This window comes from Epinephelus fuscoguttatus, linkage group LG6 (assembly GCF_011397635.1).
Source record: "Epinephelus fuscoguttatus linkage group LG6, E.fuscoguttatus.final_Chr_v1".
NCBI lineage: Eukaryota > Metazoa > Chordata > Actinopteri > Perciformes > Serranidae > Epinephelus > Epinephelus fuscoguttatus.
Window position 1 is genome coordinate 24,183,239 of NC_064757.1, and position 17,477 is coordinate 24,200,715.

The following is a 17,477-nucleotide window of genomic DNA, read 5'->3' on the forward strand; positions in this document are numbered from 1 at the left end:
GCTACTGTAGAAACATGACGATGCAACATGGCAGACTCAGTAAACAAGGATTGCTCCCTATGTAAATATAGATGGCTCATTCTAAGGTAATGAAAGATGACATTTCTTATTTCAGGTGATTTTACTCTAAAGAACACATACTTATGTTAGATTTAGTTTCTGCCAATTTATCCCCCTAAGTCCTACACACTGGAGCTGTTTTGCAGCAAACAGTTTGGAAATAAGAGAATATTGTTTTTTCTTAACCTTTCTTAAACTCACGTGCTGCCATCTGGATGAATTTTATGTTGGTACTTAAAAGGAAATGACTTATTTTTACTTGCTTTTTCTTCCTGGTGTTAATTCTAAAGGTATGAAGATGTGTCTTTTTCTGTTTCTCTGTCTAGTCTTCAAGGAAACAAGTGTCAAATGACCTGTGACCCAGGAACTTATTACAATGGCCACAGAAGGACTTGTGAGCCTTGTCATCGGGCATGTGCCACCTGCGCAGGTAGGAAGTCGTAACACTTACTACAGTTAAATTTATCATGTACATCAGTGTGTTCTTATGTTGTTTAGCAGTACTTTAACGTCTGTTTGTTTATCATTTGATTTATAATGTTCTAACAATGTTTCTAAAGTGTGTGTCTGTGTGTTTTGTAGGCACAGGTATAGAGGCGTGCACAAAGTGTGCAGACGGCTACTTACTTGAGGACTGGCGGTGTGTGTCAACATGCAGCACTGGCTACTACCTGTCAGAGCAGACCTCAGACAACGGGCAGGTTCAGAGGTCCTGTAAGAAGTGAGTCAGCACACCTGCCAACACCTCGTCACCACAGTGACCTTGTAGATCTCCGGTCTACAAATATAAAAAAGGAAATCTAAAGCTTTAGCAAATCAAGTGTATGTTTCTTAACTTTTTCAAGCACTACTTGTGCCATGTGCTCAGGAATGTAGGGGAGGTTGCCTTGGATAGTGTAAGCATGCAATCGGTTAAGTGCGTGCACATATTAATCTCTCAAATAAATAACTGACAGTAAGATCTGAAACCTGAAACCCAAATACATGTTTACATGCTTTAATGGTCAAAAACACTGTATTTTCCTCACAATATCTGTGCTGGAACATATATTCACCCTCTGTTTGATGCGCTTTGTTTTGGCGCCCCTCTCCCGAAAAAGCACAGTCTGCTCTAATTGGTCTGTGATTCTAGATCTCACAAATCTTGACATCTCTGCACTATCACTGCAGCCGGGGAATAACTGTAAAGTAAAACAGCGGCTCTTTCTACCTTGAAAAATTGCAAATAAAATCTCCACAACTGGACATGTTCCAGCAGGAATGTGATCCAAATTTTCCCTGACACTAATGTGTAGCTACATGTATCCATGTAGGCTGCTCAGTGTAAATACTTACAGCAGCGTGCCTGGAGCAAATGACCATGTGAAGAAATTTGTCACCATCTGAAAGTCACCTTATCTTGAAAGTAAAAAAATGTTGGAAAGGTTTGAAGCCTGAGATATTTGCTCACAGGGATTTTAACCTTATTTTGGCCACGTATAGTTTCGACATCTGACATCATATATCTATGACAGAAAATAAAGAAAAACTTTAAACATGCCTTTTAACAAGCCTTTCAGAACTGCCCTTGGTTGCACTTTGCAGTTTTTCCACAGCTCCATTACTTCACTCTTCACCTATGTTAACCTGAGGAGAAAAAGGAGGGAAAGAACATGTAAACATGCTCATATTCCTGTTTGATGACAGTTTGACGACTGCTTTGCCTCCTATCACACCCACAGTCAAACTCCTCCACAGAGTCAGACGTCTTGTCTGCTTTTCTTATCGTTCCTTGAGGTGAACTTGCCTCCCTCCTTGACTTATTTATTACTCACTTGACCCTTTACTTTATTTGATTTCTTAATTCTCTGTCAGTTCCCTCCTGGTCAGATCATTTCCAATCATTGCGCCATTTTCACACTCAATGTGAGAACTGTTTTCTTGTTGCAAGAGGGTTATTTCGGATATTATCCTATCCGGTTTCTGTTATGGTAACGACTGTTTTAAAAACTTCATGTCTTACATCAATCTAGAAATTCCAGTGCTTTGCAAACACTGCTTACTGGTATACACTTGAAGGGCCAAAGCAATAAATTACAGTTTAGAAATGAAAATCATAAACGAATTAAAGCAGTACCATAATGTTTTATTTGTACTCTGATGGGTCGCTGTTTTGTCCCTGGTTGTGTTTATACACTTATGATGCACACCAGGACATAACAAAAGTAGGAAAAAACATACATGCTTAAATGTCTACTCAGGTGACACAAATGTTTTTCCCTCTTTGCAGTTGATATTTACACAAAACTGAATATGACTCTATGTATTCTTACCAACTAGCTCACTGCAAAAAAAAATCAAAAGTCTCATAAAGATTTATGTTTCTGTTTTCAAAGAATATTTTGATTTATTCTTGGGCTTCGTTATTTAAGACCACATTGGTCAGTTTCCTTGTAGTTCAGCGATCTGAGTATATTTGAGAGCAGCAAATTGGAAAATTGACAGTTCTACAGTGATGCATCTTTGAAGAAAATCAATGACTATAAAGGCAAAAACTAACAGAAAGATATCTGAAACTCCTCTAACCTTGTAGAGGATATGTGAGGACAGCACAGAGCTGCATGGACTGCTTTCTAACTCTTCCTCCAACCATCGACAGGTGTGACCATAGCTGCTACGAGTGCTTGGGGCCCGGTGAACAGAACTGCAGCAGCTGTGTCACTGGTTACAATCTGGAGGCAGGAGCCTGTGTGGTCAGCACCATCTGCAAAGATGGTGAGTTGTCAACTCTCTTATCTACAAGATGAGCTCGATGTGTTTGTTTTTTTTTAACTTGTTGCACTGCCTCTCACAGGCAGTGGATCGTCATCAGGGTGTCTGCAGGTCTTTAAAAAAAGTCTAAAATGTCTTCAGAATCAGAGTCAGAAATATTTTATTGATCCCCGAGGGGAAATTGTGATTCATTACAGTCGCTTAGATGTAAAGAATAGAGAATTATAAGAAGTAAGAATAAGAGTATGAAATAGAGGTATGTAATTATAAAGCAATAAAATAAAATGTACTTTAAAATTAAAAATAGAATGTGCATCACGCTACAGTGTTTAACACTAGTACTTAAGATATTAAAATATTAAGAATAAAATATATATCATCACTGTGCTGTAAGTGTGAAATGTAACTACAATATATACATCAATAGAATAAACAAGAATAGAATAAAAGTAAACATAAGAAATATGTACAGTTATGTGCATGATAAAGTCATCTTAAATTAGATTTTATGAATATTAGCCCTAGATGTCATTAGATTTTGAATTGTGAGATTCATCAGTCAAGTTCTTCTGTGCAAAAGTCCATATTCATATTACAAATCTTTTCATATTACAAATCTATCTTGAAATAACTTAGAAAGAATTAAATTAAATGTCTGATACCTGCAGACACCTGGTTTTAGTGCATACTAGTATGATCTGAAGTGAGATATCTGTAAAGGCTTAAACCAGCGAGAGCATTGAGTTGACCGGAGTCACAGCAGGAAAAACATACCTTTATACACTGAACAAAAATATAAATGCAACACTTTTCTTTTTGCTCCCATTTTTCATGAGCTGAACTCAAAGATCTAATTTCTTTTTCTATATACACATAAGACCATTTATCACAAATATTGTTCACAAATCTGTCTAAATCTGTGTTAGTGAGCACTTCTCCTTTGCCGAGATAATCCATCCCACCTCACAGGTGTGGCATATCAAGATGCTGATTAGACAGCATGAATATTGCACAGGTGTGCCTTAGGCTGGCCACAATAAAACTCCACTCTGAAATGTGCAGTTTTGCTTTATTGGGGGGGTCTGAAAACCAGTCAGTATCTGGTGTGACCACCATTTGCCTCACGCAGTGCAACACATCTCCTTCGCATAGAGTTGATCAGGTTGTTGATTGTGGCCTGTGGAATGTTGGTCCACTCCTCTTCAATGGCTGGCTCAATGGTTCAACTTGCGACATCTGTGGCATTGTGCTGTGTGATAAAACTGAACATTTTAGAGTGGCCTTTTATTGTGGCCAGCCTAAGGCACACCTGTGCAATATTCATGCTGTCTAATCAGCATCTTGATATGCCACACCTGTGAGGTGGGATGGATTATCTCGGCAAAGGAGAAGTGCTCACTAACACAGATTTAGACGGATTTGTGAACAATATTTGAGGGAAATGGTCTTTTCTGTATGTAGAAAAAGTTTTCTACAGCTCATGAAAAATGGGAGCAAAAACAAAAGTGTTGGGTTTATATTTTTGTTCAGTGTAATACAATTTGATTCACAGCAGTATTTTTTCAAAATGTTCGCAGAAGTACACAAACTGTGGTCGAAACAATCTCAGCTGATCAAAGAGCCAAAGGCTCAACTCTCCCTGAGACTATTTTGCATCTCCAGATGAATTTAAGTTTGTTATATCCCACCGGGTATAAAGAATTAATTCAAAAGATATCTTTATTAAGTAAAGGCTAAGGATTCACCTGTGGCCTTCTTTTAAATGTTTGAACTTTGTTCTAACGTCTTGAATCAAACTGCTCCAAAGCAGCAGGGCGCTCTGTCCTTGCTTTTGCCTTTTGTGCTCTTTATCTGAAGGTCTCACTCATGTTTTGCATATTACTAATATAAAACCTCTCTGGGATTACACACTCGCACATTCTTCTCGTTTTAACAAAAACTCCAATACTTTTTTTCTGGTGTTTTTACTGTACTTTGTCACGTTGCCTTGGCTCAAAGGTTTCTTGTAGAATCAACATACACTCACATTTTTCTTATTTTTTGTAGTGCTCCATTTAATCTGCTTCTTTACAGTAATTTTCAGATCTTTACTTGCGCTATGCTTGCATCCTTTGTTTCTGTCTTTACTCTATGTTCTAGTGTTTTCCGAATTCTGCATGTTTGGCTTATGGATCTTTCAGTGTAAATATTCCTGTCTCTCACTAACTGCCTGAGGTGATGGTCTGATTATGAGGCTTTGACTGCATGCTAGTCATGACCTTCAACTTAAAAAACAAAAAGTCTGCAGTGATGAGATAAAGCTCTGAGGAGAAAAAATGTCTGCTGTTTGACCTTTCTGTTGATGATGACTACTTAAAGTGCACACTCCGTCTGTTTCCAACCTCCCTAAACCAAAGTGACCGGGAAAAAAAAGTGTCTGATTGGCTCACAGTTTGGACAGACGGGTGGTTCGCTTTAAGTTTTCTGTGATACACAAAGATGTGAATTTCAAAAAAATCTTCAATTTGCTAATTGTGTGATGTTTGTTTTTCTCTCTCTCTCTGTTTTTCTCCCAAATCTGTTTTCCCTCTCTTCCGATGTGGATCCAATCACTCCTCTGGACAACAATAATTTTCCGCCTCGATGAACATCACCTGTGATTGGATCAAAAAACTCTTCCTGTCACCTGAACCCTCTCCTGACCAATCACACGGCTCTGCCTCCCACTCAACCATTTCTAATGGTTCTGCCCTGTGTGTGTGTGTGTGTGTGTGTGTGTGTGTGTGTTATGTATGTTATGTGTGTTATGTGTGTGTGTGTGCATGTCTTCCCACTCCCCTCCTTCCAAACTCCCCTTGTATCTCTTCTTCCTGGTCTGTGGAAAGCAAATGAAGAATCTTGGGCGGAAGGCAGTTTCTGCGTGCTCGTTAAAAAGAACAATCTTTGCCAGAGGAAAGTGCTGCAGCAACTGTGCTGCAGAACGTGCTCGCAAAAGGGGTGACGGGACGTACTCACTGGGCATAAAGGGAGTGCAGGGGGGACATGGGGGCACAGGGGGCACCCCTCCTTCTCAAACCCCCCTGCCCACTCATTCACAGTCACATAATTTATAAGAGAATCTGTGCCTCTTAAAGGGACTGCATCGGAGGTGCGATGACAGGACTACAACAAACCTACCTTTTTTCTGTACGGGGACACACACACGTGGTCAGGGTGTAAAATGACTGGGACTTATTTCAAGAACAAACGAGCAAATGAAAACAAAAGTGAAAACAAACAAAAGAATAAAACGTGTCGGTATTTTGTTACCAAAGCATCGATGCCAAAATAATTGAACCTTCTTTTTTGTTGCCAGTGTAGGAAGCATAGCTTAAAACAGGAGCCACTGAGCCTGTGAATCTCTGAATACGTCTGTGTGCATTTTTATTTTGGCTCCTCTTCCTCCTCTCTTTCCAGTGTTAATGATAAGCAGATGGAAAGTGAATATACAGAAGGAAAGGCCCTGGTTTTTCTGCCTGTAAATATACGTGAAAGGAAAAAAAAAAAGAAGCTCACTCAGTAATGTGAAAATAATGTCTGTCTGGGCTGACTTTGGCTGTGTAGGGGAGGGAAGACAAATTCACACACACGGTTATACACACAGACGGATATACATACCACTCTCATGAACATGAACTCAGACACATCAATCAGCAACCACTTGAAGTTAGATGCTACAGTGTCATCGTATCTGAAGACTGATGCACGTTACTGACCAAAATCACCTCATTTCATTTATTTAAAAACATGAACCTGCCCTCTGAATAGTGTGTGTGTTTGTCTTTATTGGTGTGTGTAGGAGAATGCCATTAATTCTTAATGTAAGCCCAGACAGCATTGATTCATTCCAGAGGTACTACAAGACGAGTCGATAGTCATTCCTTCCGGAGCTTTCTGCAGGGAAGGAAACGCTGCAGTGAGTCATAATGAATTCGTGGTACTAGGGATGCACCGATGCCCATTTTTCACTCATGGTGCAGATTCTGGTTTCTAAAGTTTTGCCCAAAACTGAGTATTGATTCCATCCATTACTGTGACAGAACAATTTAAAGCTCCACCATTACTTTGTTGTCACTGGATAGAATAATTGAAATATAGCTCATATTTGTTACAGGGAATTCTTCTGTGTGTCAGTTTAGTTTTGCCATATGTGACCCCAATAAAGGGAATTTTGTCCGATTATTATATTTTATCTGTATCGGTGCATCCCTACATGTTACTGTCCTCAAATAAAATAGAATTTTAGAAGTTTGTACTCTTCGTCATTCCATTGTAATGGCAATGCATATCAAACTGAAGTATTGCTCTACACTTTCAACACAGAAGGTCAATGACCGGCGCAGAAAATATTCTGTCGTTCTCACGTTTCACGTGCAGGTAAAAAGGTCTCTCACAGACAGACGGACAGACAGCAAACTGCGGTGGTGCAAATCAGAGCTGTGATGGTTTTGCTTTCAGATATTTCAGAAAAAGAATTTTCTTCAAAATTGAATATAGAAGCACATTTGGGATTTAAACTTCAAGTTCTATCAATCCATAGACTGTTTATAAGGATGGGCAACATGTCTCTGCTGCTTCCAACTGTACAAAAATGAAGCCAAAATATCCAGGGTATTGCTGTTGCCATCTTGTACTGGTGATGTCATTTCTCGAGTTCCCACCCATACATCTGTCCGACCAATCCTAGGCCATGTCATTAAACGGGAGCACACCAGTTTGCACACACAGCTGTCAGTCATGACATCAGATGTCCTTTTTATAGCATCAAATAACTCATTTTAACAAGGGTTGTAATGGTAATTGATGAGGTGGGTATACTGGCCTATATATTCCAATGGCTTTTAGGTGATTGATAGGTGGTTATACCGTTAACAGACAGAAAAAGAAGTGGGTATATCCCATATACCTGCATGTATCCTCCACTACACCACTGGTTACAACGAAATGTATCAGAAGAACAAACACGCAAACACACATCAGCGTGATAAGAACTACCCAAAATGACATTTTTGGGAAAAATGTAGCGTGTGCTTTGATCTTTTTATTTGGCCCACGTCCCATCTGCTAACATAGAATGGGCGGGGTTTATGAGCTATACTGCAGCCAGCCACCAGGGGCAATCGAGATGTTTTGGCTTCACTTTTGGGGAGCTGTCATGTTGCACATCGTTACTACACAGTCTATGAGTCAACCCAAGAAAAATCAGAAAACAGACACAATAAGGCAATCAGTTTTTTTTTATATTGACATCAAACCTTGAGAACTGAAAGTGAACCGACAGCATCACTGCAGAACCAGGGGTGTGTCTGTAATGTTAAATCACATTGAGCCAAAACTGTACTCACATTAAGGCCGACGGTCTCCTCCTGTCTGTCTCTGAACCTTACCTGGTGAAACTCAAAGGTTATTCTGGTGGTGCTGGTTTCTAATAAAGAGCCACAAATATAATGTTTAAGATTCCTATTCTATTTGTGCGGGTTTTCACACCTGCAGCTTGAGCATTTACAGTATTAGATAAATTGTTGTACTGTCAACTGGTTATGGTTCTTGATTTGTAATAAAGATTGATGACTCCCCTGTTTTGGTTAACAAAAACTTATTCTTGGTCATTGTTTAAGATGACTTGAATTGACTCTAGATTGTGTGGAAGTAGACGCACACATACACCCCTCGTATAAAAGCTGTTTTTATTGTGTACCTGTGACATATCTGTGACAATGCATTATTAATGTTACTCAAAGTCCTAGTTTTGAAAATCTTTTTTTTTTTACTTAAGTGTTCTTATTAAAATGTTTAATCTGTTCATGTTTTCGTTTTCTTTTCAGTTTTCATTGATTATTATTATCTGTATTATTTCATCCATTAGAGTTTTTGTTTATCAGTTTCCTTGACAAAATATTAGGTTCCTTGTTTTGTTTTGTTTTTAACAAATTCATAAAAGGGAATAACATCATTGAAATTCAGACCATTGCTTCTACAAACTTAGTTTTTCAGCGCTCAACCAGATTGATTAAATGAAAGTTCCACATGCCGCAGGCAGAGCACTTAAAGGGAGACATGTGCACTCACTGACAATTAGATGGAAGTTTGAAACAGGTCAGTGATGCAAGGTTTTGCTGCTTTATTATAGGTGCAACCCTGAATTTAGAATGTATTTTTCAGCTTTCTGGCACTTTCTTTTCTCTCCATACAGCAGCAATTAATATTGTAGCAGTAGATAACAACAACTTCAAGCCTATAATGTAAATAATGCCATAATATACTACTGCAAAATCATTTCTGTTTGGAGAGGAAATGTATAAAAACTTGCCATGTCATTTAACATGTCAGTGATCAGACTTGATACACATGCGGTATCTATGAAATATTGTGCACTCCTGCATGCTACGCAGCAGGTGTTTTATACCAAACTATAGCCGAACTCCCTGTCACCCCATACAGCTGTCTTTTTTTTATTTTTTTTATATCTGTGTTGTGGAGCTGATATTTTATGTGTAACACTGGCAAATGTGTAACAGCAGGAATGTGAGTGAGTGGGTTTAAAATCATTCATTTCAAGAGCTCATTGATGCTGTTAAGGTTGCACTGTTGTCTTCACTTCTTTCACACTGAAGCAGGGAAAATCAATCCATCTGTGTAAGTGACTCTGCGCTGGTGATTTCCAGGTTGCATACAGATGTCGATTACAGGTGCCCACTCAGTTTGTGTGAGAAAAACTCTACAGTACAAAGAATCCAGCATATATGTGGTGTGATTCCTGCAAGACATGTTTTTCTGCAGTCATGCTCATTCATTTAGAAGTAAAAAACCATTCAGCTTCCTGCACATTAAACATTCAGTGTGTACTATTTAGGGGGATTAGTAGCATGTACTGACGTGGACTGCAGATTACAACCAACTAAAACTTCTCCTGGTTAGAATTCCTTCAGTGTTCATTGTTCAGGAGTTTGTTTGTTTTTTGTTTTGTTTTGTTTTGTTTTTTTTTACCAGGAGCTGGATTATTTGCAGAGATCTCTTCCTTTCCAAAACAAACAGGCAAGGTGATTTAAACCGTTAAAAACACAGGATTACGCAGTTTCATTTTACAAATCAGTGTTTGCCCTAATGTGTGCTCACCTATTTCCTCAAATAACTTGTGTGCTCACCTTATTTCTGATCCAGACGCTCAAGGAGGATTTTCCCAGGCATCAGTTTACCTGCAGGTCTCCTCTCCAAAACAAACAGACATGGGGATTTAAATCAGAGTGCCTCTGATGCTGTTTGGTATGTCAGAGATGGGCTGCTCTCCTAGCACCTGCTAACGTGTGCTCACCTTATTTTCATGTAACTTAACAACCAGGCAATCGGAAGGTTATTTCCCGGGGGACAGATTATCCGCAGAGGTCTCTTCCTCTCCCAAAACAAACAGATGTGGTCACTTAAACAGTTTTACATTTAAAAAAAATAATAATAAAAAATTCCAACATTGTCCTCGTGCAGGGTCAGCCAGCTACTGTGGCTGAAACAAGAAAGTAAATGACCCTATCTAGAGCCAGTGTTTGGTCTGTCTATTCTGAGCTCCTGTAGAGACATGGCAGTGTTACACGGTGATCTCCATGGATGAGGACCCATTTCTTACGTAGACATGAACAGCTTATTCTGAGGTAATGAAAACAAAGATTCTTATTTTCAGGCCATTATAAACTAAAGAAAAGATACCTATTATATTTCATTTCTGCCTGTACATTACCCTAAATCCTGCACACTAGACCTTTAATACTAATTTCAGTCCTTACTAAACAAACAAAATTCTCTTTTCATGGCTTACGCTGTCTCCAGCACTGATTTTAATCATAATTAAAGAAGCTGCATTTCAATGATTCAGAGTCTCAGCTGGGATTGCCTGCACGTAGCTCTCAACATGGAGGGGGCTGAGCCGGCAGCTAACAGTGCTAACAACAGCAACAGTTGTGACGGAGCTAACACTGCTAGCCAGTGGGATACACTCACAGGGACTCACATGCAATAACATGCACGCGTGGCAGGACCATCTACCACACCGAAGAACAGAGAAGCTCAGATTACAACACACACAGAGGGAACGTGACTTCATTTTCTGCTCAAGACAATATTACTTCACTATATCTTTACATCGCAAATAGTGGTTTGCTGCTGTATTGAATTCTCAGGATGTTGCGTACAGCTCCTTTGACATTATCCTGCCAAATTTTGGCATCTAATGACACTTAAATCATGTGGGGAGTCATGGGAAATTGTAGGTTATGATGCTCTAACTCAGGGGTCTGCAACCTTTGCCATTAAAAGAGCCATTTTTGACCAAAAATAATTTGAAAAAATCTGTGTGGAGCTGCAAAACATGTTTGAGCCTTATAATCAAGGTAAATAGCCTATTAAGTCTAAATTAGCATATACTTATGGTCTAAATAAGCATTTGTTAATATGTTTTACCACAAGGTGGCCACTGTTTAAGGCACTATGAATAATTATCTGGTACTTAAATTTTGCAGAGCTGGCAGTGAGAGCAAACAAATCTGTCCACGCACTACTACATTCTCTATTTTATTCAATTTACTTTTTTGGATTTGGCATCCATAGCTAACCAGCCACTGCTATCGAGGTTCAGCAACATTTGGATTCATAGAAGGAATTTCCATAGACTTCTTTTCTCAAAGGCTCAAGGAGCCACTGGACAGGGGCTAAAGAGCCACATGTGGCTCCGGAGCCACAGGTTGCCTACCCCTGCTCTAACTCATGGATGGGCATCACTGGGACTTCATGGTTATCAGTATGTGTGTTTTGTCTGTACTTCCCTCCCCAAAAGACATTATTTGGTAATAATCCTGACATTGCCCTTGAGGCAATTGACACACTGATAGTTAGGACAGGAGAAATACTGAGGACACTATCCAGCTGGGATTTATTAAGTCTGACTTAACTTACTGGAGGTAATAGGTACACAATATGAAATCAACAGTACAATTAATATTCTCCAGTCTTGTCCATCTGCAGGATGTGTGAATATGTCTTTTTCCTCTACTTTCTTGGCCTAAGTATGTGCAGGTATCAAGAGGTGGAAGGGCCAGGGAATTGGGATTCAGCACCAGGTGTGGTGGATGTCAGTGTGATATCTGCCAACAGAGCTCTCTCTCCTGACTGTCAATGTCCTCACAAGGTCAGCCGAGTCCATAACAGAGGAAAAGTTTTACTCCCCAGAGTGACAGGCTCTCTTTCTTCTCCCCTCCATTCTTCTCCCGTCTGGCAGTGGGAGTCCAAAGTGTCTGCTTTTGCTGAGTGGAGTTGTGCGGCTTTCCGTCCCTTGAGAACTTGGCTCCCTGTTTGTTTGTGTGCGTGAGTGAGGGGGAGACAAACAGAAAGACAGAGACAATTTGTGTGTGTGTGTGTGTGTGTGTGTGTGTGTGTGTGTGTGAGTGAGTGAGTGAGAGTGATGGCGTTTATTCGGGGGCTGTTTGAATGGTTTCAGCAGAGCTCTACTGAATGGGAAGCCACCGCCTGTTGTGTTTGTACACAAAGAAGCTCTTTTGTTTTGAAAGGAACAATTGAGCTTTTCACAGAAAGCCAGAGAGCACAGACAACCTCGCCGCTGCCTTGAAGGATGCTCACATACACACACGCACACAAAATACACACAGCTCCATCCATATGCCTGAGCCAGTGTCTGTCACCTTTGTCTAATACAAAGGTGGGATAGGAGACAATGTTTATGCCTCTTTTGTTACGGCTCTTTTCAGTGTTGCCAAGTGTGAAGCTGAAGGTTGATGGGTTTTTCTGGAACTTCTTTCTCAATCCGTTAGCAACTTTGGACACAATAGCTTATATATATATTATGTGTGACCTGGCTGAATGTGACCAAAGTTAACGTATTTGTGCACCATAAAAAAAGATAATATGGTCAACATAGTTTATTTAAAACATTGCACTTTTGATAAGTATGACTTTTTCTGCTGCATATTGTGCAATAATGATATAAATATACTTGGAGTGTGATAAAGCGTTTGATCAATGTCAGTGACTCAACAATTGCTTTGCCAGGTGTTGAGATTTCTGGCACCCAAAGCTCAATTTCCAGCCTGTACTCCGCTTTGCAACAAAAAACTTTCCGTCCTTCCAAAACCTACGCACATTTTCAGCATTTTCAACAGTGGAGGATGTGGCCATGATGCTGCAGGAAGGCATTTTATTCTGGAGTAAAAATCAACCAAATTACTAGTTGGTATTATTGCATAATGTTGCTTTATGATACGGCAGATGCTTCTGTTGTATCTCTGCTCTTATTGACTCACTTCCCCTCCATGTAGCTGAGCCAAAGACCTGCTGATGATGCCATTACATGGTCACTCACACAAGTCAAATATCGCTTATGGTGCAGCCCTTTAATGGTCCACTGTGGAAGATTTAGGGGGAAATATTGGCAGTAATCAAATACAATATGAAAGCTATGGTTTCAATAGTGTATAATCACCTGAAAATAAGAATCGCTCTGTCTTTGTTGCCTTAAAATGAGCTTTTTACACCTACACAGAGTGTGGGTCTTCCACAGAGTCCGCCATGTTGCTGCTACAGTAGACCAGAACGGACAAACCAAACACTGGCTCTAGATAGGGCCACTGTGTTTTTGTGTTGGCCACCATGGTTCTCCTACACGCTTGGCACACGGTATAGCTTTCAGTTTGTTGCAATTGTTACGCCCCACCCTTTGGTGGCCCTATGGGGCGAACAAAACTCCATCACTGATCCAAAAAATCCACTTAAGACAACTTTAAAAACTTTATTTCCAAATAAACAAGCAAACAAGACAACAACACTCCCAGGCTGAGAGGCAACAGGACCAGCAGTCCCCCAACCAGAGGCCTCTCTCCATTGCTGCTGGCACAGGAGCTCTTAAGCACCTCCTCCATGCCAGGTGCAATGCACCTCGTTAAGTAATGCAGCACACCTGGACAGACCTACAGTGGAGAGAAAAGGGAACATACAGTTGTAACAGCAATCTGCAATTTCACCACTAGATGCAACTAAACTCTGCACTCGAGACCTTTAAGTCTAAAGGCCATGACACACCAAGCCGATGGTTGGCTGTCAGTCAACGTTGGGCTGTTGGTGAGTGTCTATGGACCTTGTTGCTGCAATGTCTCCCGCACCGTTGCTTCTCCTACCTCTCTTCCTACCAATTCAGCATGTTAAATTACCGTCAGCAACTGTGGAGCCTGTCTGTGAATAAAATCACTCTGATTTGCAGTTAAGTTCAAAACACAAAAGGAGAAAAGGAGGTAAGGAAAGTAAACAAAGAGCTAAATTCAAAGGGAAGTGAGACCAAAAAAAACAAAAAACTTGTTGCATAATGTAAGATTGTTTTTCTTTACCCATTAAAGTTGAGTGTTATTGTTCACTGGTGCACGGCAAATGTGCTCTGTTCTTTCAACATTAGATTGCGTTGTTTATGTGCTAACTGGCTAACTAGTGTCAAGACAGTCTTCCAGTTTCCCTTTTTGTATGACAATTGCAGACGACAGCCATCTGCTGGTGTGGAGAGTTATTTCCTCTCCTTCAGGCACAGAATGTACGTGCAAGTTGGCTGTTGGTTGAGGTTTTTACAGTGTGTTAATGTACGTCTTTTGGCCGAAACACAGACAATATGAGGCGATGCAGCAAGGGGCCCTGGCTGCTGGATCTCTGAAGTGGTCTGTGTGTCTGGGCCTTAATCTAGACATTTTGTAAAACACAAAGGCCAGAATATATGTTAGCATTGTACGTTTCTGTAAACCAGGGATATGTCACATTGGTAATGCTGTAGTTAATGTGTGGTTAGGTTTAGCACAAAAATCGCATGGTTCAGGTTCAGAAAAGATCATGTTTTGGCTTATAATACAAGCATGAACTGTGTTGTTCAAGGTGTTGTTAAAAATATAATAACAATTCTGTCGTTTGTTGTTCATTAGTAGTGGTCTTGCCATGGTGTGATGCCTTTCACCATCCCCTCCACGTCCTGATGAGAAACTCAGTTCATATATATGTAATCTGAATTACCTCACCTTAGAAATGTTGATAGGAAACATATGAAACATACAAATGATTGCAGAAATGTACAATGCCAAAATGTTATTCTGGTGACTAGGCTGCCTGCTCAAGGTCTGAGAAAGGCTCCAGTCACCCCTGAGAGGCAGGGTGCACCAGACAAATACATTCAAGGATAACTTGAAGTTTCCAGTTCACTTAAACTGCAAGTCTTCAGACTGTGATAGGAATCCACACAAAAATGGAGAAAATGTAAACTCCACATAAACCTGGTTCTGTCAGTTTACTTTACATACAAACATTGAGTATGTCTTTAGGTATATAGATACATGTTATCTGTAAAGTAGAGGTGTTGTAAATTCATGCTTCTGATGAAAACCAGTCATAATCTGTGTTTGTATGAAAAGTCCTGAGTTGTTTAGAGGAACTTCACCTTGTCTTCAAGCTCAAAAGGTCTAACACATATCTCTGTTTACTCTAAAGCACTCGGCAATTAGAAAGTACGCCCATGACTGATACTTTCAAACTTGATGTTTTCAAAGAGGTTTTTAAACCTGTGAGGTGTATTTGCACATAATTTGAAAACAAAATAGAGAGAGAGGAAGACAACAAAAAAACAATATAACTGTTATTGTGCAGGAGATGTAAGAAGCCAGAGGATAATGAGCTGGACCTTCAGTGACATGAAAACAAAAACAACTGACTGCTGGTTATAATTGGTGCAAGGAGGACACATCATAGCATCAACTCAAGTCACTCAAGTAAAAAGGAAAGAATAAGCAAACACATAACAAAGCTAGTAAATGAAAATAAAGGACCTTATTCTAAAATTTGTAAAAAAGAAAAAAAATTACAAACAAAAAAAAAAAGTTAGAAATAACTTGAGGGAGAATCGTCAGGCAGCAGGTGTGTAGTTGTGTTGTTCACTGTTACTGTCTGTCTTTTAGGACAGTACATGAGTCACCATGGAAATTGCCACCTGTGTCATGCTACCTGTCTGCAGTGCACAGGTCCAGAGGAAGAAGACTGCACCAGCTGCTCTGAGACACGGTGAGAACCATTTAAAAGATGCCAAGTGTGACAGTGGAGTCTAGTTTGTCTTGTATGAACAGTGTATCATATAAAGCAACACTACAGACACTGTTTCACTCACAAGTGGCTTTCTAGGGAGGTCACATTTGCAGATTTACCATTATTAGATTATCATATTACCACAATCCTTGTTTCTGCAGTCTTTCTCAAGTCTATTCTAAAGTGACAGATTCTGCTTTTCAAGGTTTTCAAGGCTGAGAAATATTTGGGTTCAGCAGGGGTAGAGCCAGACTTTGTAAACATTCAAGGTTCAGCCTAAACCTTGGGGGGTCCGAGGGCATTTATGGCAGCTATTTGCACTATTTTACAAGTATAGACTGCTTACAAGGATGGACAATGTGTTTCCACTTACACAACTGTACAAAAATGAAGTCAAAATATGGCCGCTGCCATCTTGCACTGGTGACACCATTTGAAACCAGAGTCTGTGCAGTAGCGATCACCACAGTATCAAGCTCCTGCCCATACACCCATCCCGCCAATCCCAAGCAGTGGAGTGATTGCAAGTACACCGATTGGCACACTGTAAATCATGACGTCAAATCCCCTTTTTATAGCATCAAATAATTTTTTTTTTTATAAGTTTGGCTTGAGATATTTAGACTTCACTTTTGCATTGGCATGTTGTCCATGTTTATTATGCAATCTATTTTTCCAAGCCATTTGAGATAGTAAGATCCCTGAAAATCGATACATCATTTTGGAAAAACATGGTAGTTGCCAAGAAAAAAATAATCATCCTGTAGAGCCAGCATCCTATTTTGCACCTACTTGTTCTCCAACTGTCTTCAGTCTGAAACCATAACACAACAAATGTTGAGGATGACTAATTTTCACTCCTGCTACCTAAAAAGAGGCAAAACTTCTCTAATGTTACTATTTTTAAGTTACATAACATGGCCAGGTTAGGAATTTGGCATAAACAGCAGCACTAATCTTTAGACCATAGACAGTGAAAATAGTGGACTTAGCTACTCTGACATCACCCATTGGTTTGTGGACTTTGTGGCATTTCAGCCATCACGATCTTGTTTTTTTGGATCCAGAAGTGACCATATTTGGGTGGGAAGCTGGCGCCATGGAGGTGCGAGGGGTGGCTCTGACTGAGTAGCGAAGGACACTATCAGCAGACAGCCTGTCACTCAAAGCACCCAAGCATTTCTGCCATAAAGTTGGGCATTTTAACATGAGGGTTTGTGGTGAGTGACAAAGTAGAAAACCCCCAGAAAAAATGAAGCCAGCATGGGAAGTGCCAAAACTGCAGTTCTTTAAATGGCCACTAGAGGCTGGCTCCAGAAGCTAGTCAATCCCCATTGACCCTCATATTAAAATGTTTGACTTTACAGCAGAAAAAAAATGTTTACAACCTGGTACAAAAACAGTTTTGGTCTCTATAGCTGTTTTCATGACAACTGTACAGGGCGTTAAGTTTTATAGAAGACTTAAAGTTATAATTAAGGGAAGGCAACTTTGAGTGACAGGCTGTCTCCCGATGGTGACCTCGGCCTCTCAGTCAGATCCACCCC

The 17,477-nt window shown here is 40.0% G+C and overlaps 1 protein-coding gene across 3 annotated transcripts in view; it reads left to right on the top strand.

The window, feature by feature from the left end:
• Positions 1 to 17,477, top strand: part of pcsk5b (proprotein convertase subtilisin/kexin type 5b) — a 121,449-nt gene that overhangs the window by 75,752 nt on the left and 28,220 nt on the right. The window contains exons 18-21 of one of the 3 annotated variants that reach the window (XM_049578060.1): positions 387 to 490; positions 643 to 781; positions 2,699 to 2,814; positions 15,807 to 15,909. In XM_049578060.1, the coding sequence (XP_049434017.1) occupies positions 387 to 490; positions 643 to 781; positions 2,699 to 2,814; positions 15,807 to 15,909 (462 nt within the window). Of the gene's footprint in view, positions 1 to 386; positions 491 to 642; positions 782 to 2,698; positions 2,815 to 5,675; positions 6,259 to 15,806; positions 15,910 to 17,477 lie in introns of those variants that run through there. The other 2 variants (XM_049578062.1, XM_049578061.1) reach the window with 2 other exon arrangements.